This window comes from Sycon ciliatum, chromosome 5, assembly GCF_964019385.1.
Source record: "Sycon ciliatum chromosome 5, ocSycCili1.1, whole genome shotgun sequence".
Taxonomy (NCBI): Eukaryota; Metazoa; Porifera; class Calcarea; order Leucosolenida; family Sycettidae; genus Sycon; species Sycon ciliatum.
Window position 1 is genome coordinate 23,235,410 of NC_088647.1, and position 21,255 is coordinate 23,256,664.

Below are 21,255 nucleotides of genomic sequence, written 5' to 3' on the forward strand. Positions count from 1 at the left end.
GCAATAATACAGCATGAAGGAAAGTGTAATTCAATCATATCTACACCAGTTAGAATGCCAGACAAAATCTCAAGACAGAGTAAAAACCGTGACAACTGGAAAATGTCTTGGAATACCTGAACAAACTTGATCAGAAACATTACCACCGTTCAGTAGAGTCTGCACACACCATTCACTGATACAGCTCGTTTTGGGTACATAGCAGCTCATGGCGGGTCCACCAGCAGAGTAACCTTCACAGACCCTGTTGTGACGAAAGCACACACACAAAGAGACATTCATCAATGCACTGAGTCCTGGAACAATACACGTACTAAGCCTCATGTTGACGGCTTCAAACAACATTGTACATCACGAACTTCGTTCTAACGTTCTCTGAGACTCTCCGTACATTTGCATACTGGACTACTGTAAAAGCAGAAATTTTCGGTGGTGTAATATTTTCGGGATACTCTCCAAAATCGGCGGTTCCGTGGAGGGAAATTTTCGGTAAACCCGTTTTCCAGGTTAGTGTACTAGTACTATACCGGCATTTTCGGTGCGTTTTATTTTCGGTAAAAATTTCGGCACCGAAGTTACCGAAAATAAAACACCACCGAAAATTTCTGCTTTTACAGTACCACATTACCCAACCATGCCGCATCTCTGCCAAACTGGACATAGAGCAGAGCATAGGATGTCTGTGTGAGTGTGTGTGTGGGGGGGGGGGGGGAGAGAGACTATGAGAACATAATGGATGGCAAGAGTCTACTCAACATGTCCACAAATCATACATGTAGTTAGCTGCTTGCTCTGCGCACCCCCTCCCCCCCCCCCCCCCCCCACACACACACATACCCATGAGTCTGGCCTCATTGGTGCAGAAGTGTGCTTCCTTGAAATTGCTTTCCCAATTCAAGTAAGGGATTGGACCAAACAAACAACAATGCAGCCTTGAAAATGAAAATCCTCTGACAAGTACAGCTGGTGATAAAAAAAGGAAGCACAGATGGAAATATTGTCATACCACTGAACAACAGTATGCTTACAGAGGATATCTCCAGTAGCTTCAACTGGAGGAGATCAGCAAGCTCCTGGTGGGCCAGCTTCTCACTCTCTTTCAGAGCGGATACAAACTGACGGAATGCCTGTTTGCCACAGCCTGGTAGTGCTTCCAAGAAGACAGACGCCTGAGACACAACATTCCAATAAAATAGAGCCAGTTACCACAGTACACAACAACGACATCATTCATTAGTTACAGGAAAGGACCAAACGGAAAAAGTCTGAAATATAATTATGACTATCACCACCAGGACTCAAACCAGGGACCCTCGCTTATGGCCAGCGATGCTCTACACAAGCTATGCTGTGGTGGTCATCCGAGCAGTGACCGTTCAACATTTTCTTCAGACTTTCAAAACTCTCGCTTCTTGTGCATCCACACAGGCTGGTGAGACGCAGCACTCACTGTAACCCACACACTCAGTTCACGTACAAACTAGCACGCGGGGAGCCCCAGCACAGTATTTATTTGTTTGAGGGCAAGGTGCAGAAAACAACAACATGGATTTCTAATGTAGTACTGTACATGACAGTCATAATTGCAATTCAGAGTTTTTCAGAGTATTCATTTGTTTGAAAGAAAGGTGAAAAAACAACTTGAATTTCTAATGTAGTACATGACTAGATTGCAGTTCAGAGTTTTTCAGAGACACAGGCAGCTGACAGTTACGGACACGGTCTTCCCCCACGTAAGCCAGGAATGTTTGAGTATACGTATAAAATACAATGCTTGCTTAAGTCTGCCATTGCGCATTGGCCACTTTTTATTGCACACATACCAAGTGTGGCAGCTTAACATGCAAAAATGAAAACATACATTCCCAACAGCCACCGTAATTCCACAAAAATCGTATAAAATGGGGCATTATGTTGAAATTTAGTGGTGCTACTCTTTCTGATTTGCTATGTCCCTGGAATGGATATGCCCACCCAAATGTGTCTTCTGTATAGTTGTAAATGAGACAGCAATGTGACACTCGCTGTGACTATGTTTAAATATAGTTGTAAATGAAACAGCAATGTGACACTCTCTGTGACTATGTTTAAATATAGTTGTATGGGTACAGCACTGCCGGGCGCGGAAGAACGGACCGCCGAAGAACGGACCGCCGAAGAACGGCTAGGCTAGAATTTCCCCAAGGTCTAGGCTGGATTTTTTTGCGGATAAGAACAGAAACCGTGATATGCAGGATAATGTACACTGAGAGGTATAACTCTACATAAATGTTCATGTATGACTGTACCATCGAATAAGAACAAAACTGCTGTGTTTGCTAAAAATAAGAACGGGCTAGGTTGGAACCCTGATCCCCCCCCCCCCCCCCCCCCATTCTTCGGTGGCCAGCAGTACTAATTGTTATAGAAATGTACACCAGTACATGTAATACCTGGTCTTCACGATCATCCATAGCACGGAGTTTCTTGCAGAAGCGCTGGGTGATGATGCTCTCTGCATAGAGACGGTCCAGAATGCCCTCTTCTACGTCCAAACTGCACTTCAACTGCACATAGCTTGAACGCAGTACTTCCTGGTGAAGCTCAGACATCTGCAAAGGAGATGAAGACAGATTGATGGGAACTATTCTGTGTTCAGAAAAAGCCTGCTGGGTAATTTCACAGCTCACTTCTGTCCACAGAGAACAGCTTTCTATACTGCAAGTTCACAGTCTTGAAATGAATGTTGATATAATATTCTGGTCTGTGCATCGATACGATATGTTTTCCAAACACAGATGTTGTTGTTTCTTATTGTACTGGTTGCTAAGGTATTCTTCACTGTACAATCACCAAACAGAGTCAAGTAGAGTAGAGAGTAGAGTTCTTACCCCAGTCTCAAGTTGACTAACGTTACTCTTGGCATGACCAGTCCAGTCTGGGAGGCATCAACACTAGTCTGCATGGACAGTGTCTTGTCACTGGAACACACTGATACAGGATGCAGGTCATTGCGATGTAGTGAACACTTTCCAGGACCAGGACACACACGGAATGTCTCCACGAGCTGTGACAGACCTTGCGACGGCAGGATATCCTCCACGACGTAGCACATGGCAGTGTCGCAGAGATCTTCCAAGACAGTGCACAGGTGACTGATGGCTTCCTTGCTTCCACTTGACTTGCCAGTGGCTCGACTGTCCTTCAAGCACTCAATGCTGATGTGATCTTCAGCACGCAAGTTTTCAAAGCAATCAATCACATCAATATGGGAGACGTTTTTGATTGCTACTCGATGTCTCTGTAGTGCCAGTTGATAAGCTGATGCTCTCTCAGATACAGACTGTCCTTGGAGCAGTTCACCTGCACCACAACACACACACAGCATGCAAATAATCCATATAATTGAAAAACAATTCACGGTTCGCGTGAGACCTGGCCAAAGGCCGAGTTTTCCGCATCCGCAGGAACGCCACCACCCTCTTGGATCAAGGTGCAGATGCTCCTAATCCATATAATAAGAGGCCATTTACACGACGGCAGGATTCATCCCGTGCGTGATGCTGCCATGGAGATTCAGTCCCGTGCACTCAAATTTTGGCGCAAGCTGCTCCTCGAGCTATCCCGGTACGGTCCCGGTACCGTGATGGGGCTGGGGTGGGAATGCATGCTGTGGCATCCTGTGGACTGCTTTTTACTACAGGTACTGTAATGTGACTGGATTTTCGTTTTTCCTGGGTCACGGCAAGGTCTCGGGATCACGTGCTTCACTTGCCGCTGGGATGCACTGCCGTCGTGTAAATCGCCTCTAATCAATACGGCTTGATCTCCGGAGAGCTAGCTGTTTAGACCTTGTAAGATCTCGTCAGCGGAGCTCAGAATGACTGGCCCAACAGATCAAATAAGGTACAGTGAACAACAAATCATTCTTTTTAAATCAGCTCCAAAAAGCCAGGATGATACAGGAACGTAGGTTTCTAACAGTATATTAACTCAGGGAGGGTGAACAAAAATAAATGATTTGAAAAGAAAGGAAGAAGAAGAAAATGAGAGCAAAGGAGAGTGGACACGTCATGCGGCATTACTCACACTCACCAGGACTAACACCATAATGTCCTTTCTCATTCTTGGATACTCTATAAGGGTTCGATTTAATCAAATCTGATGAACACATTTGTTCACAGTCTCCCTCTGGTCCCTGCAGCACATTGCCATTATAGTTATTCGATTTAAATTATTCATAATTCCTCACATTTCCTTACGGAGAAGAGAACAAAAACATTCGGCACATTTTATCTAAATGATCAGTCGGGGAAGTGAACTGCCTGAAAAGAGAAATATGCCAGACCCACAAGGACTCAAACCCATGACCTTGCTTGTCATGAGCACAGCTCTAATCATCTGAGCTATGGGACCATGGTGAACGTAGAAGGCCCTGACAAGTTTTTTCACTCCAAAGGCAGCTCACAACACGGGCCACAATACTGTTGGCACTTGAGTCTTTTGCCCTCCCCCCTCGGGACGAACCACGGTCAGTTTCTGGAACGTACTACCAGAGGTGAAGTAAAGGGATGAAATTTGATAGGATTGGGAGAACTTCAAAATTCAAAGGATCGGTCGGGCAAGTGAACTGCCCGAAAAGAGAAAAAATTGCCAGACCCACAAGGACTCGAATCCGGGACCTTGCTTGTCATGAGCAATGCTCTAATCATCTGAGCTATGGGACCAGGGTGAATGTAAAAGGCCCTGACAAGTGTTTTCACTCCAAAGGCAACTCACAACACGTGTCGCACATACTGATGGCAATTCGGTCTTTTTCTCTCCCCCAGGGGACCAACCACGGTCAGTTTCTGGAACGTACAGCTCGAGGCGAATGAAAGGATTGGGAGAACTTCAAATTTCCGTCGGGATCAGGCGGGGAAGCGAACTGCCTGAAAAGAGAAAAAAATGCCAGACCAACCAGGACTCGAACCCGGAGCCTTCCTGAAATAGCTCGGTTGATTAGAGCATTGCTCATGACAGGCTAGGTTCGAATCCTGGTGGGTCTGGCATATTTTTTTCTATTTTCAGGCAGTTCACTTCCCTGACTGATCCCCGACTGATCCTTTGAATGTTTAAGTTTTCCGAATTTAATCACTATATTTCACCTCTGGCAGTACGTTCCAGAAACTGACTGTTGTCTTTGCAGTGAAAAACTTGTCAGCGTCTTCTAGGTTCGGCCTTGACCCATAGCTCAGATTGTTAGAGTATTGCCGAGCCATGACAAGAAATCTGGCCCTTTTTCTCTTTTCAGGCAGTTCACTTCCCCGACCGTAGTGATCCTTTGAAATTTGAAGTTCTCCCAATCCTTCAAAAAAAATTAATCAATTTATTTCACCTCTGATAGTATATACCATAACCTGAATACTGCAAGTCAACAAGTTTCCGGCGATTATTTATTTTTGGCTATTTTCGACCTGGCCATGTTTGGCCGAAATTTTGTTTTGCAAGGTTCAGTGTGACAGTGTATACAGGTGGCAGCAGCACAGGCCGAAAATTTGATGCGGCCGAAATGGGTTTCAGCAATGGGAGGCTGAAATTTGAATGGGCCTAAAGTTTGTAGACTTACAGCAATACTACTTAACGTACTTAATGTACTTAATGTACTTGAAGTACTTGAAGTACTGATATTAATACTAAGTGTGTGGGTACAGTGAGGGCTGCGTACCACCAGCCTGTGTAGTTTCACAGGACTCGGAAGTGAATTTTGAAGTCTGAAGAAAGTGTTGAACGGTCTCTGCTGGGACGACACCTACAGCATAACTCAGTGGCTAGAGCATCGCTGGCCTCAAGTGAAGGTTCCTGGTTCGAGTCATGGTGGTGACAGTAATTTGTTTCTTCAGACTTTTCTCTTATCCCATTCCCTCGACTATCGAGTATTAACAATAATATTATAATTTTACATTGTACTATTGTGAGTATTGGCTCAGCACCCGAGCTTATTTCACATGGTAATCTTTCCTGCTTCAGCATTTCATCTGGATCACGATGACACAGTTCAAATTGTTAAATTCATAATTCCGTACTGGACTCCCTGAACACATGCCCCCTTGCATGCATCCTTCATTCTAGTGACCCCGTGCAAAAGACTTCCGGCGTATCCTTTCCCCATCAATCACCCTGTGAACCAATGACGCTGTACATGCTATGCTGTCTTGTATAGAAAACTGTTTTGAAATCAAGCCTGATTTTCAAGGTGAGGTATCGGCACGCAAGCCTGGTTTTATTGAGGACATACATTTGAAATAACAGGTTTAAATACCGATCTGATTTGAAGAGAAGCCCAGCACTGACACACATTTCTATAGGAACAATCCCAGACTTATAGTCTGCCTTCGTACCCGACATTATGGTCAATTCCTGTGTGTCCTGCCCTGCGTGATCCGTACACTAAACACCATTCCCGTATTCCACAGTGAATGCTCAATGAAATCCGATCAAGTGAGTCAAGTAAGTAGTCAGTGCACTGCACTAGGTCACAAACCAGTCACGGTTTGCAGGTCTAGGGTTGCACAGCGCCAGGCACATACTTGATTCCCGTGACCGGATTTCATTGAGCAGCACTGTACTTTCCAGGGTATATTTTAAACTGAACACTTTACTGAAATAATCTCACCACTGTCCTTGACTGCGGGCTCCACAGCTGTCATTGGCATTGCCGGCATTGGCTTCTCCGGATCAGCAAGCTCTGTGGTCTGGAGAGAATCAACGAAACACAGCAAGGTGGCGTGAAAACAAATAGAATTATTTACACCAGCCAATCCCCCATCCTCCTTTTTATACACTTGAACAGGATTAAAAATGATGAAGTCAGAACTCAACAGATAAACAGATAACGACTTCTGGGGCAATCTACTCCGATAGTATAGCAAAGTACATATCTGACAGGTAGGCCCTCATTGTGTCAAGTGCAGGCGTCCTGAATTGGATTCAGTGCCAGAAGTTGGTCCCCACTACTGGGGGGTTGGGAGCAGTACAGTCAGTTTGGGTAGATTTGTCACCCTACGGAGAAGGAAACAACTCAAATGTGCATGGATCCATACAAAACTAGATACAATTGGATCGTAAATTCAGCGCTGTCATGACCCTGGCCTGACTGCGGTATAGCATTTTCAAGCCCTATTGCATTTGTCCACATCAACTCCTTATGTTTCTATTGCTATTGTCTTGCAAGTGCAGCAAAATATACTTGTACTCATTCCGGGTATCAAGCACTACTGTGAAAAGGGAAAATTTAGGAGCAGATTTATTTTCAGTAACTTCAGTACAGGTAAAAATAAAAAAAATAATAATAAATTTCACGGTTCGCGTGAGACTCGGCTGGAAGCCGAGTTTTCCGCATCCGCCGTGGGAACGCCACCACCCTCTAGGATCAAGGCGCAGATGCAGCTCCTAAACGGTGGGAGGTGAGTAGATCAGACCCACCACCAAGTGGTCAAAGACCGAAATCCCATTAGCTGCATCCATGTTACCCTCGTGCCAGGCCACGAGTTCCCAATTAACTGTGGGTCGCAGCACGGCTGGAAAAATTCCTTCCGCTTCCAAGCAGGACTTGAACCTGGTACCCTCTGTTTCTCAATCATGGTCTTAGACCATCCCACTATGCCTGCCTGTTACAGTACAGGTAATTGTTACCTAAAATAAAACGGGAACTAAAATTCAACAATGCCATGCCACACAGTGTGAGAACTGCATTTTTGGATCTGGAAAACTGATTTACCGAAATTTTCGCTCTACCAAACCGTTGATTTTGGGAAATACCGAAAATAGTACACAACCGAAAGTTCCCGGCTTTACACTATGGAGAAATGAAATCAGGGGAAATCTTTTCTCAAAGATTTCGGTTTGATGTACTTGTCGACACGGTTCAACAAAATCATAACATAATAATAATGTGTACGTGCATGCCGGTGTCTCTCATCACAAGGTGGTTGTCATGGAAACAGCAAACCCTGAGCCAGCGAATGCATGCTGTACTGTACAATATTGCCTACACTGGTTCGGCTTAGAGGTCAGAGTGCTTGGTGCTCGAGTTGGTAGATTCAGAAACATTTCCAGCCCAGGGCAACTGAAAATCAGAACTTGCCCTCACAGTCCTAACAGCTGCACCATTCTAACATGGACTGGCCTTGTACATACTCTCGAGTGGACCAGACCATACACCCAAAGCACGGGGAAAATATATTTCGGAAAACTGAATGATGACCTACATTTTACCTGTGTGTCTTCGGCAAAGCATGGCCAGTATTGCCGTACATCACTGATGTCCACTTCTGGACGTGCTCCACTAGGACAACGTGGACGCGATCCCTCCACCAATGGAGCAAAGTGCTGACAGCCAATCTCTGCACAAGACTTATGCTTGTGTTTGCGACACGCATCTCGGCTGAACGAGCATGGACAGCGAACAGCCCTGCCAAACTTCACGTGAGTCAGGGAGAATGCCTTCAGCTTGTCAAGCTCCGACTCCAGGTACGGTAGAAGCTCGTGACAAATCTTGGCTGCAGCGGACTTATCCTTGCTTGCTGCATTACCAACGCGAGGAGAGCCAACTGACTCATCCGTGCGAGTACCAGCATTGCTAGTAGAAGACTTAGCTGTGCCAGCTGCGACAGGAATCTCAAGTGACAGGCGAATGCCATGCTGGAAATACTGCATGACAAGCCAGAAGCGATCCTTCACCAGAATACGTGCTGACGTGTGATGGAGGATGGGATCCACCTTTGGACTGTAGCGTTGCATACACCTCACAACACCACACCAGAACAGGGTTTGTGGAAAGTAACGATCTGCACCACTGTACAAGTACATTGCTGGGCATGGCTTGCCTTTGCTCGCTTCATCTTGAAGACGTGCAACTCGTTCCACCAGAGCTGGTACAAAGAACTTGCGAGTCGTCACCTCCTTCCTCTGACCAGGCACATTCACAGTTGTCTTGGTGTTGTAGAACAGTGCAAAGTGCTCACCCATCTCAAACAGGAAATCACGTTGTTCTTCTGTGGCCGTGTAGCGCGATGTCATACGATTGTGCTGCGACCAGCGGTGGATGGCAAGACTTTCCAGGAGGATGCCATTCTGTGTCAGCAAGTCGTACTGTGGACGAAGACGCTTGCTCTGCTTACTCTTCGGTTCAGGACAAAAGAGAAGTGACATGGTTTTCAGAATCCAGTGGATGTCGATGATGACACGATCACGAAGACGGGCATTGTGAATAAAGTGAAGCAAATGACCAAGATCATGGTGGAACTTCACCATCTTCTGGAAATCTGACTCAGGATCATCACTGGAGATGCTACCAACAGCAATAGCCAAGCGACGTAGCTCGTCAACCGATACCCATGGTCGTTCGAATGATTTTGCAATGTGCCCTATGGAGATGGTTACAGGAAGCCAACGAAGTGGAATAGGAACGCTGAACTGATGCTGCAGCTGCTGGATGATGTCTTGCCGTAGTTGAACAACTGCTGGGTCTTCCGGGTCTTTGCCAGCTCGTGTGTTGTCCACAAATACCACCTTGTCGATGTTGTTAGCATAAGCTTTACCCTCCGCATTGGCCCAGATATACTGCTCAGTCTCTTCAATTGCTTTCTTCCTTGCTTCTGGCTTCTTTGGTAGCTTGTCCACATGTGTGCCAATGGCAAACACGGGTACGTTGTCGCTGTCTCCAATGACCTCGTGGATAGCGTTGAACCATGTCTCCATGACGTCGAAGTTGGTCTGCTCCAGGCTGTTGGAAAGCGGCAGTTCCTCACCGTCTACACCAAACGTCGGCTTCGCTCTGTCCTGGAGCTTCTTTGAGGAATCAAAGACGACAGCATATGCACACCGATCACAGGCCAGGACCATGTGTTGGATCGCTGCAAACAGCTTCTGACCAGCAAAGTCCCAGACATCTATGAATGTCAGGTTCTTCAGATGCTCTGCAGTGAAAACTTCACTTTTGCCCTTCTTCAGATCTTCAAGGAAGCCTTCAAACTTCTGCGTTGCTGAGTTGATTTCCGTCTGTAGCTGCTGCACATCTTGCTCTGCTGTTGCTACATGTTCTACACTCATGGTTGAGACCTCCTCCGGCTTGGATGCAGTGGACACATTCTGAGAGTCCATGGTTTCGGATGAACTGGTAGCTGATTGACCAGAGTACCCGCTGTGGGTGGCTTCATCACGTTGGCTGACAGCAGATTCACACACACTGGCTGTATCTGCTTGCTCAGTCTCAATCACAGCGGATGGTGATGTCACGGGTGTTGACGGCACGGAGGATGTGGACCTGGTGTTGTTTGGGACCTCCACACCTTGTTGTCTCAGTGCTGCTACTATCTCTTTCCTCCTTTCTTGTACAACAGCTCTGTGTGTCAGGGCCAACTGCTGCTGGTAAGAATCTTCAGCTTGCTTCCAGACATATGTTAACCCTTGCTTCTCGATCGTGCATATCACCTTCTCCAGCTCCACACCGATGGTACTATCGACTTTTGACATGAATGCTTGACGCAGGAGGGATCGCAGGAAGCTGCTCTTGCCTGTGCGGCCCGGCCCGCACATTATCAGGCGCCCGTACGGTATCAGCTGGACACCTTTCTTGATCAGCTCACTTAGTGCTGCTGCGTACTGGCCATTATCAGCTGCACAATACACATACACCAGAACAAAGCACAATACATGTGATGTAGATATGAGGAAGAATTTATTCAAGAGAATGGGAAAGATGTTCAAGATGAATTGGGTTTAGCTAGTCTACAACACCCAGAATAATCCTATTTCAGCACCAGAATTTCAACATGAACAGTTTAGCAGGACCATTTGAGCACAAGAATTTCGTTGGAATTTAACTGACTGCTGTGAATTTGAGCAAAATTAAACCTTAGGAGAGGATGGTATAAGCCTTATGCACGTTGTACAGATGCACGAAATCCCGTAGGATCTCGTAGAATCCCATAGACCCGGTTGGGTGTTGAATGTACACGACCCTATTGTGTTTACTGCTATTTCCACTAAGAAATGGGCCCTGAAGGCATTTCTTACGAAAACCTTTTTCTGACAAAGATCTAGCTAGTTATTAGTTCTAACTAAAGTGAAGAAGCTGGAAAAGCGATTGTTTGCTACTAATTATGAGGCTGAAATTGGTCAAATGCGCATACATAGCACACAATGAACACCCAGCCGGGTCTGTACACACCTACGACCTTAGTACAGAACTTCATACATCTGTACAACGTGCATATCGTCTCAGTACTGAATCTCTTGAAGTTGCACCACATTACCTGCACGCTACGTATCTGTGGTCATGAACTGAGTGTCAGTGCAAAAAATTTCAATAGCACTTTTTATCCTAGCACTGTTCAAACCAGTGTCTGCCAATCATGTGACACGTCTGCTGAAATCACATGCTCTGCAACATTTCTCATATCTATAATTTGATTATGTGGGGCATTCTTCCCTTTCATACTGCCATTGATTCACAACAACAGAAAACTAAGTACATCAAGCAGACAGTTCTTCAGCAGCTCCAGTTACAATGCAGAGGCCATCCTCCCTTTCATACTAACATTGTTTCACCATGAAGTAAGCAAGTCAAATCAGAACTGAGTTCTTTCGCAGCTCCAGTTACCCTGGAAAAGCCGTCACCATGCCGACATGACATGTCAACACATCATACATCTACCATAGCTGATCAACTGGTATCCTGCAGGCTAGGTGTTCGTTGCATAGTATACTGCCTTTGTGACTCTGTGAGTGTGTGTGTGTGTGTGTTGCAGTTGGTGAGGGTAGTTGGTAGTTTTTGAGCTCTCGAATTTTGGAAGTTTTCTCAAGAATTTCCCACTCTGGGGCGGCTCTGGCCTTGTCCAGGGTCGTCCCAGGTTAGTTCAGGACCTGGTGAAGTAGATAGGGTCGCGGACTAAGATTCTTGAGGACCAGGGCTTCGCATGATGTTGCCACCTCAAGTTTCTCCGCGCGCCCTTCGTTCGGTGAGGAGTTGCAACCCCCGAACGTCCGCGACTGCACGAGATGAGCAGGTTCGAAACAGTACAGGACGTAGACGTTATTTGTCAGTGGGCACCTGGAATGTCCGGTCACTTGTGGAAAGCTCAGGCCCAATTGAAACTGCAGCTGTAACTGGAAAAGTCGTGGAGGATAAGAAAATCGAACGGGTCATCGCGGAACTCTCGCGTCTGGCTGTGGATATTGCAGGACTTCAGGAGATACATTGGTTTGGTGAACAATCATATCCTGTTGGTGGCTCTACTATCCTTACATCGGGTCGTCCTGTTCCTTCGGAGGACTCCAGTCGTCGACGAGGAGAAGGTGTTGCTGTCGTTTTGAATTTGAATTCAACGAACGCTTGGAAAGCAGGAGGCTGTGTCTGGAGAGCGTACAGCTCTCGCCTTGTCACCGTACGATTGAAGTTCAAAGTCCAGCGTGCTGTACGCTGGTACACTGTTATTGTGGCGTACGCTCCGACTTTCGCCAGCACTCGATCGGAGAAGGAGCACTTTTACGACTCCGTGCAGCGAGCGATTGACGACGTCCCTCGTGGTGACAGATACGTTCTACTCGGAGACTTCAACGCGCGAGTTGGCACTCGTGGCAGCCATGCTGAGCAGTCTAGGGATGAGTGGTGCACTGTGCGTGGCCCTCATGGCTTTGGGGAGATGAACTCCTCTGGAAAGGAACTTTTAGATTTCCTGGCAATGTGTGCAATGCTACAATCTGTAACACCTGGCACAACAAGAGACAAAATCTCAAACCAACCTGGCAACATCCAAGTCACAGAAATGGCATTGCATTGACTACATCAATACTGGCCAGTGTGATAGGATGCTGTGCATGGCTTCTCAGATCATCCCAAGTGCATAGTGTGGCAGTGACCATCAACTGCTTTGTGCACGCTTCCTTCTTGGCACGTATCACCACTCTGTCAACCCGCAAGCTGTGCGTGTGCAACGTAGCAAGGGTCGATTCGACACGTCCAAGTTATTTCTTTCTGCCGATGCAAACAACAACCCTGATGATGACGCAACCCCGTTGTCTGCTTATCAAGACGCGGTGTGCACTCTCGTATCAACACATTGGCGCCCGCATGATCCAATAGATGAAAAGTGGAAAGTCCTCCGCGATGCTGTTGTCACTGCCGGAACGGACACTCTTGGTCAACGCAAGCGTAAACAACCTGATTGGTATGTGGACAGTGGCCCGACAATTGCACCCCTGTTACAGGAACGAAATCGGCTGCACGCGCTCTGGCTTCAACATCAACGTCCTAGGGATCACACTGCTTTCAAACAGGCTCGCAGTCAAGCGCGTGCCGCAGTGCGGAAGGCTAAACGTGACTGGATATCAGCCAAGGCAGAGCTCGCCAATGCACAAAGATTCTCACGACGAACTGTGTGGAAATGTGTTCGTGCACTACAAACAGTCGAACAAGGCCCGACCCGCATCACAACTGCTGCGATCAACGACGAGAGCGGAAATCCATGTGCATCTGCCGAAGACCAGGGCAAACGTTGGGGCCGTCAGTTCTCTGGTGTTCTGAATGTGCAAAGTACGTTCAATTCCAGTATTCTGGACTGTGTTCCACAAATGCCGTGTCTGGATAGTTTGGTTGCGCCGCCTGATCTGTTGGAGTTACAGCAGGCAATCACGCAATGTCGAAGTGGCAAAGCTGCAGGTCAGTCAGGAATCCTGCCGGAGATGCTCAAAGCCTGTCCAGATCTGTTTACTGACCACCTACTGGAGCTTCTCCATTCAGTCTGGGAAAGTGGCAGTGTTCCTGGCGACTGGGTCAACGCGCAGCTGGTGCCTATCCCCAAGAAAGGTAACCTTGCAGAATGTGACAACTGGCGAGGCATAGCTCTCCTAGACGTTATTGGTAAAGTGGTTGCTCGCGTCATCCAGAGCCGACTTGCGGATAAACTAGACGATGTGCTACCAGACTCTCAATGCGGCTTCCGCACAGGACGTGGGTGTGCTGACATGATCTTTGCGGCAAGGCAACTAATCGAAAAGAGCTACGAGCATGAGCAGAAGTGTTTCTTCATCTTCATTGACCTGAAGAAAGCCTATGACTCAGTTCCGCGAGAGTGTCTGTGGTTAGTACTGCGAAAAGCTGGCGTCCCCGAGAAGCTGATCGCTGTTATCCGTGCATTCCATGATGGCATTACCGCAACTCTCCGTCTGTCGAATGTTGAAGCTGACCCCATCCCTGTGACGAATGGCTTGCGGCAGGGACGTTGCATGGCCCCTGTCCTATTCAACATCTTTATGTGGGCAGTGATGCATTGTTGGCGCCAGCACGTGCAGCCTATCCCTGGTGTAGGCGCAAAGGTCTTCTTCGAGCCAGATGGGAAGCTACTCCACCACCGTAGCCGCCGTGATAGATCCCTGGAGCTGACAGAGTGTCAGTTTGCTGATGATTCCGCTCTTGTGGCCGCGACACGCCAGGCCGCAGTTTCAGCCTTGGAGGTATTTGTGGATGTATGCAGCGATTTTCGCCTCACCGTCAGTGCCACCAAAACCAAGTTCATGGTCTCTGGCCCCAACATCTCTAACGACGATCTAGAGCCGCTCGCGATTCGAACTATGGAGATTGCCCATGTGTCGTCTTTTCGTTACCTTGGATCCAACATACACAGCAACGGCCGATGTCATGATGATGTCACATCCCGGATCGCACAAGCTGCCAAAGCGTTTGGCGCTCTGAAGAAATCGATAGTCCACGATGTAACACTGCCAATATCCATCAAACGGTCAGTGTACAATGCTTGTGTGCTGTCGACTCTGCTCTATGGGTCCGAATGCTTGGTAACGCTACAGGCTGATGTTCATGCGTTGTCTGTCTTTTATCTCCGTTGTGTCCGCACCATTCTGGGCATCAGTCGTCAAGATGTATGGAATGACAGGATAACTAATGTTGAAGTTCTGGAGCGCTGGGGAGATACCTTGGGCATGGAGTGTCGTCTCAGCAGACGTCGCCTTGAGTGGCTTGGTCATGTGGCAAGGATGGAGGATGAGCGCATCCCGAAGGCTCTACTGTTCGGTTCGTTTCCAAACAAGAGACCTGCCCATGGTCCGCGGAAAAGGTGGCGAGACTGTGTTCGGAGTGACGTCAAACCACTTGACGACTGGTATGAAGTGGCCACCTCTTCCCGCTCCAAATGGCGCAAGGCTTACCGTTGTCTGCCAGAAAAGCAGAACAGACCTCGACCATCACCGGTTGTGTGCCAAACTTGTCACCGCTCCTTCAGTCGTGTAAGTGACAGGAAGCGACACAAGTGTACAGCTACGCGTGCCCTACCCGTAAGCCAACAGCCAGGAAGCTGTCACTGCGATCAGTGCGACAGATGGTTCCGGAGCAAGGGTGGATTTGCCCGACACAAGTGCTCGCCACCTACATCAACAGCAGAGGCATCTTCTGACACACTTGAGTCACCGGTTACAAACAATATGTCCTGCGAACGCTGCAGCTTCCACTGTGCCCGCTGCAACCGCTGTGTGCTATCGCGCCAAGGCATGAAACGTCACAAGTACAGCCGTGGCTCGGCCAGAGCAACCAACACAGACCGTAGCTCCTTCTGCATCGTTTGCAATTGCGGTCGGCGTTTCAGTAGACCACAGGACCTATCCCGTCATCGCCCCTACTGTTCCGAACCTGCTCAACCCCCCATGGGGTCCGCATAGCCAGAATATTGCAGCGCGTCCAAGGTCCAAGGTGTGTGTGTGTGTGTGTGTGTGTGTGTGTGTGTGTGTGTGTGTGTGTGTGTGTGTGTGTGTGTGTGTGTGTGTGTGTGTGTGAGCTGACAACATACATACACCTATTAGACTACCATGTTTACATGGACACTGCAGCAACAGTCAATGTAACTGCATAGCATATACAAGTAGTGCACAGCACTAAATACAACTGCCCGCTGGTACTCGGTATACTAGTACTAGTATACTGGCAGCAACCGTGGGTACAGACAAAACAGTACAAATAAAGGGCACATATGCATACCCTGGTCTACTGCCAGTCAACTCCATGAGTTACTTGCACAGTGTATGCACAAGTGTATGTAGAAGTGCATGATACTAAGAAATGATTACTGCTTTCTGGATGAATTGAGCAGACTACATCGGACGACCTTGGTCTTACCAGCCATAAAGTGTGTGACGCCACAGAGTGTAACACTTAATAACAGTGATCACTGGCAGAATCAGGTTTTGCTAACTTAACCGCGTGCTTTTCTGTCTTTCTGGGGTATTTTGCGCTGACTTTTTCGGCACTCATTTCCACGGCGCTCTAATTCGCAGAAGGATTTACTGTCAGGCTGAGATGTTCCTCGGTAACTCTGTGGACACTCAGTTTTGCTGGCCGCGCTGAGAAAGGTAGTCCTAATTCGCAGGACACTGTAAAGCTTGCGCTGGAATGCGAGCGTAAGGCTCGGGCTGACAAACTTTGAGTATGCATTCCCCTGAAATAGGGCCGTGCATTAATGGAGGACCACTACAAGGACAGTACTGACCTTCAACTGCATCTCCTGGTCCTTCTCTCACTGCAATCACACCTTCATCATTCATCATTGACATTGCGGTATCTGCTGTATATGAAGGTGAGATCAGAAGAATCACAATAGAATTCTCTACGAGTATTGCTTCGATTGCTGGTCCATTAAAGGGGAAGTTAAGGCAAAAATTAAAATTTCACCAGTTGTAGTCTTCGGGGTGCTGAGTCGAATGGTCGTGGTCCGAGCAAGCTGAGACGCTCCCTTCCTACTTGAATCCCAATCGAACTCGCGCACTTCCACTGAAACTGGGTGACTGCGCCCTACTAGATGGGGATTTGTATGCAAAATGTCACTAAAAGCGCCATTTCGTTCTTATAAAAGTATGGATGACCGCGATTGGCCCATATGTTGTAGTCTTTTGGACGCTGAGTCGATTGGTTTTGGTCCGAAAAGGCTGCGATGCAGCGTTCCTCCTTTATTCCCAATCGAACATGGTTGAACAAGCGGTCACGTACTCCTGCGTACACCAGTCACCTGGTCACCGTGCCTGCAGGGTACAACTTACTAGCCTGTTTGACCTTTTTTGGGTGCAGTCCTGTCACTCGAGTTGAACTCGAGTTGAACCTTGGTGTGAAAGGTGTCGCCTGCTGGCGTGGTGACCAGGTGATTTGGGCACCCAGGAGCACGTGACCGCTTCTTCAACCATGTTCGATTGGGAATAAAGGAGGAACGCTGCATCGCAGCCTTTTCGGACCAAAACCAGTCGACTCAGCGTCCGAAAGACTACAACATATGGGCCAATCGCGGTCATCCATGCTTTTATAAGAACGAAATGGGGCTTTTAGTGACATTTTGCATACAAATCCCCATCTAGTAGGGCGCAGTCACCCAGTTTCGGTGGAAGTGCGCGAGTTCGATTGGCATTCAAGTAGGAAGGGAGCGTCTCAGCTTCCTCGGACCAAGACCATTCGACTCAGCACCCCGAAGACTACAACTGGTGAAATTTTAATTTTTGCCTTAACTTCCCCTTTAAGTTCAGAAAATTGGCATTTTGACAATACTAAACAATATGCTGGTGATTTCCACAAACATGACAGGCAGGTTTAGGCTACTTTACCATGTTATGAAAAAGAGTTTGCGACTTTGGCGATCATTTCATCAGAACATGTTTTGCTCCCAACACTGAAGCTAGCGCTTTCCCGCCGACTTCGAAAGTTCAATGGACTTCTTGTGTGATCTCAGTGGATGGCGGTTGTGAGTCAGTCAAGTGTCAAGTCAAGTCACCGGGAGAAAGTGCCATTATGATTAGGTATGGATGATTTCAATAAAATTCCTCATTCTCTCTCACAATGGAAACCAAGGCTAGAACATAACGTATACTAAACAAATTGGATCACAGCAAATATCATTTAGAACATTTCTGCTGGTATAAGACAACTGTATTTTCATATAACCTTCAGCTGGTATGCACACTAATACAAAGACCAGCATCATCCATTGACTAGGATTCACCATCATGGACATTCTTTAACCTGCATCGCAGTCTTCAAATTGTCACTTACTATCGCTCTGTAAATCAATAGCCAAATTCAACAGTTGGACAAGACTTCTCCCATCACATCCTGCCTCATGGTCGATCTTGATCAGGAAATCTTTATCCAGTCGTTGAGTGAGCTCAGGGCGGTGCAAGAAATAAAAGAGGAGCACAAAGCTGGCCACTGGGTACAGTAAAGACCCCCCAATTGCTGCTTGACAGCAAAGTGGAAGATCACGCACATGACCGGCCACCTCACATGCCGTTCGATAAGTGCTGATATACTCTTCATCCAGGGTGACTGTTCTAAATACTTCAGTGAGCACTATATCTGGTACGGTCGCTAGTTTGGCAATGATCTGTGGTAGGTTGCTCTTGACAACCCTTGTGATGAAATCTACAGACAGCGAATAATACACAAGAAAAACAGGACACGTTATTGTAACCACTATGTCTGGTCCAATAGTGTGTGTGTGTGTTTTTTCGTGCGTATGTGTGTGTGTGTTTGTGTACCGTAAAACCCGCTACAAATTCCCACCGCATTGTGCAAGATCTGCTGGCCTGTACGCACTGACCCCATGCACTGTCACTCCCACTGTACAAAAGTGCATCTCACACTGTGGCGCGAAGAGCGCTTTGCTACGGTAAACAATGTCCACTTTCCTGGTTTCAAAGTCTTTTTGGGCACTAGCTACGAGCTGGCTCGTAGTGATTTTGTGATGTTGTTTGTTGTATTTCGCAAATCCAAATGGGTTTTTCTTCCGAATAACAAGATAGCAAAATGCAGAGTATTGCAGGAACCAAATATACTTCTGACGGTGCTTCAAGCCATCATTTCCAAATCACGCAACACGCAAAGGCAAGGGTTTTTCTCGAGCACTTCAGAGTTGTCAACAAGTTGGTAGCGACTTTGTAGGTGTAGCTTTTGTGACATCTCCCCTGTTCGACTTGCGACTGCAATACTGCGACTGGTCAAGTCGTCGAATGACGCTTCGTCAGAACAATCACGGTTCCGTTCTGAAAGTGCAACATCGTCACATTCATGGCACTGCAGAAATTTCATGATTTGAAAACCAAAATACTGGAGAACAAACTTTTAGGAAACTTCACTACTCAACTCCAAACTCAAAAAACGGTCTCTTCACTGCGATTCAAATTCAAATTTACATTTACATTACTGTACACCAAATTTTCGGGGCTGGCCCATCATCAGGAGAACGAACTAAAATAACAAAGATGACTCTTTTATCGGATGCAAAGGAAATCCCGACCGAAGTTTTTCTTTGCAGCAAGATAATGACGCAAAATCGCTTTTGCACAGGATCCTGGTAAGACATAGGCAGTGTGTAGGCATTACAGTCGTTCTTGTACGCATTCGACCTTCATGCCAGTTTCCTACAACTAAATTGACCTGAAAAAGACGAAAATACTATGGACCCGCTGTGGTGAGCGTTTGCTGCGAAGTGGGCACTTGCAGCGGACTTTACGTATACACGTATCTGTGTGCGTGCGTATGTGTGTGTGTGTGTGTGTGTGTGTGTGTGTGTGTGTGTGTGTGTGTGTGTGTGTGTGTGTGTGTGTTTGCATGTGTCCCTGTGTGTCCCATATGGTGCAGTGGTATGTGCAGTCGATCTCCAATCAAGTGGTTGCGGGTTCAATTCCAGACGACTATGGTCGCACATATTTTTCTTCTCTTTCTCATCTCCTAGCTCTTCTTTCATAATCCTGGGTGGCTACCAACAGCCAGTGTATGCCGGAGTATGTGGTGTGGCGTGTGTGTCCAAAAAAATGAAAAAATGGAAAAATGAAAAATAGGGATTCACTGGCCAGAATAAGCCACTTCAATCTGCTGTGTGGTGGATACCAGGCTAAAATTAGTGGCGGTCAATTCATCAGCCTTGCAACCTGTTGAATGGTGTAATTCCAGCACAAGTTGCTATGTCTAATATAGCTGTTCGCTATCATCGCTTCCGCGATGGGCAGGTCTGAGGTCTGAGGTGTGTGTGTGTGTGTGTGTGGTACATGATGGTGGTGGTGGTGGTGGTGGTGGTGGTGGTGGTGGTGGTGGTGGTGGTGGTGGTGGTGGTGGTGGTGTGTGTGTGTGTGTGTGTGTGTGTGTCTGGTGTGGGTGTGGGTGTGTGTATGTGTATGTGTGTGTGTGTGTGTGTGTGTGTGTGTGTGTGTGTGTGTGTGTGTGTGTGTGTGTGTGTGTGTGTGTGTGTGCACGTGGTATGAAAAATCCTGGGTGGTCAGTCCCAACAGCCAGTATATGGTGGAATATGTGGTGTGATGTGTGCTGGAAAAAACGAAAACGAAAAAGTCACTGAGGGATTCACTGGCCAGAAATGGCCTCTTCAAATAGCTGTGTGGTGTAGACAAGGCTCAGTGAGTCGGAGAGCAATGATGGGAGTGATGGTGAGAGTGCCGGTGAGAGTGTTAGTGTTGTGCGTAGGTTTCGTGGTAGCAAGTCTACACGTCTCGTTATTAAACTTACATAGCACGATTACACTATAGTGAGTGCAATCATGTTCATTTCAGTACTTTTGTACATACATGTATTGACTAAAACCCGTGACACGATGGTACAATGCATGAGTTGTGATTATCCTACATCGGCTCAACTACGTTTTTCATTCCCATTGATGGTATGCCGGTTCTACAGTCCATTCATAAAAAAGATGGTCCCTGGCTCTGGCGAGCTCCCGTATTTGGCGATTTTCGTGATATTATCGTATACAATCAGTGCTTCGAAATTTGAAATATAAAACCGGGTCCAAAAAGGGTACCTGAATTGGGGTTCGAACCGCACAATGCACTGTTGCAAGCGGGTTCAAACGGCCTGGATTTTGATGGTTTTTCTCAAATTAGTGCTTTTGGGGCAAAACCTGGCCGAAATCCTATTCTTGTTATGGCTTGCATTTTGGACAAATTGACTTCAGAAACAAAATTAGAAGAGGACTCCACAGGGATTGCAGAAATATAATCTATAACGTTTGACCCATTTATGGCCAAAGGCTAGAAGTCCATCTTTTTATGAATATACTGTAGTTCTACTCTACAGAATAGAATGCATGATCTTGTATAATGTTGTAACATGCACAAGCATAACATCACACATAACATGTATGTAAAGATTTCTTCAATGTACAGTATTGCACGTGCTATCTTCATTTACAAGGTGTATACGAGTATGCAACAGGTATACTTATGCTATGATACTTATGC

At 46.9% G+C, this 21,255-nt stretch overlaps 2 protein-coding genes across 2 annotated transcripts in view; both read right to left on the reverse strand.

The window, feature by feature from the left end:
* LOC135818082 (uncharacterized) overlaps positions 1 to 21,255 on the reverse strand; it is a 108,539-nt gene that overhangs the window by 83,985 nt on the left and 3,299 nt on the right. The gene's annotated exons all lie outside the window — the stretch shown is intronic.
* LOC135816483 (uncharacterized) lies at positions 1,051 to 11,273 on the reverse strand. Its single transcript, XM_065329681.1, has 6 exons — positions 11,219 to 11,273; positions 8,236 to 10,637; positions 6,635 to 6,713; positions 2,871 to 3,342; positions 2,433 to 2,591; positions 1,051 to 1,169 (listed from the first exon to the last, which is right to left on the reverse strand). Exons 1-5 carry the CDS (start codon positions 11,271 to 11,273, stop codon positions 2,543 to 2,545), a joined length of 3,057 nt encoding a protein of 1,018 aa, XP_065185753.1. The 3' UTR covers positions 1,051 to 1,169; positions 2,433 to 2,542.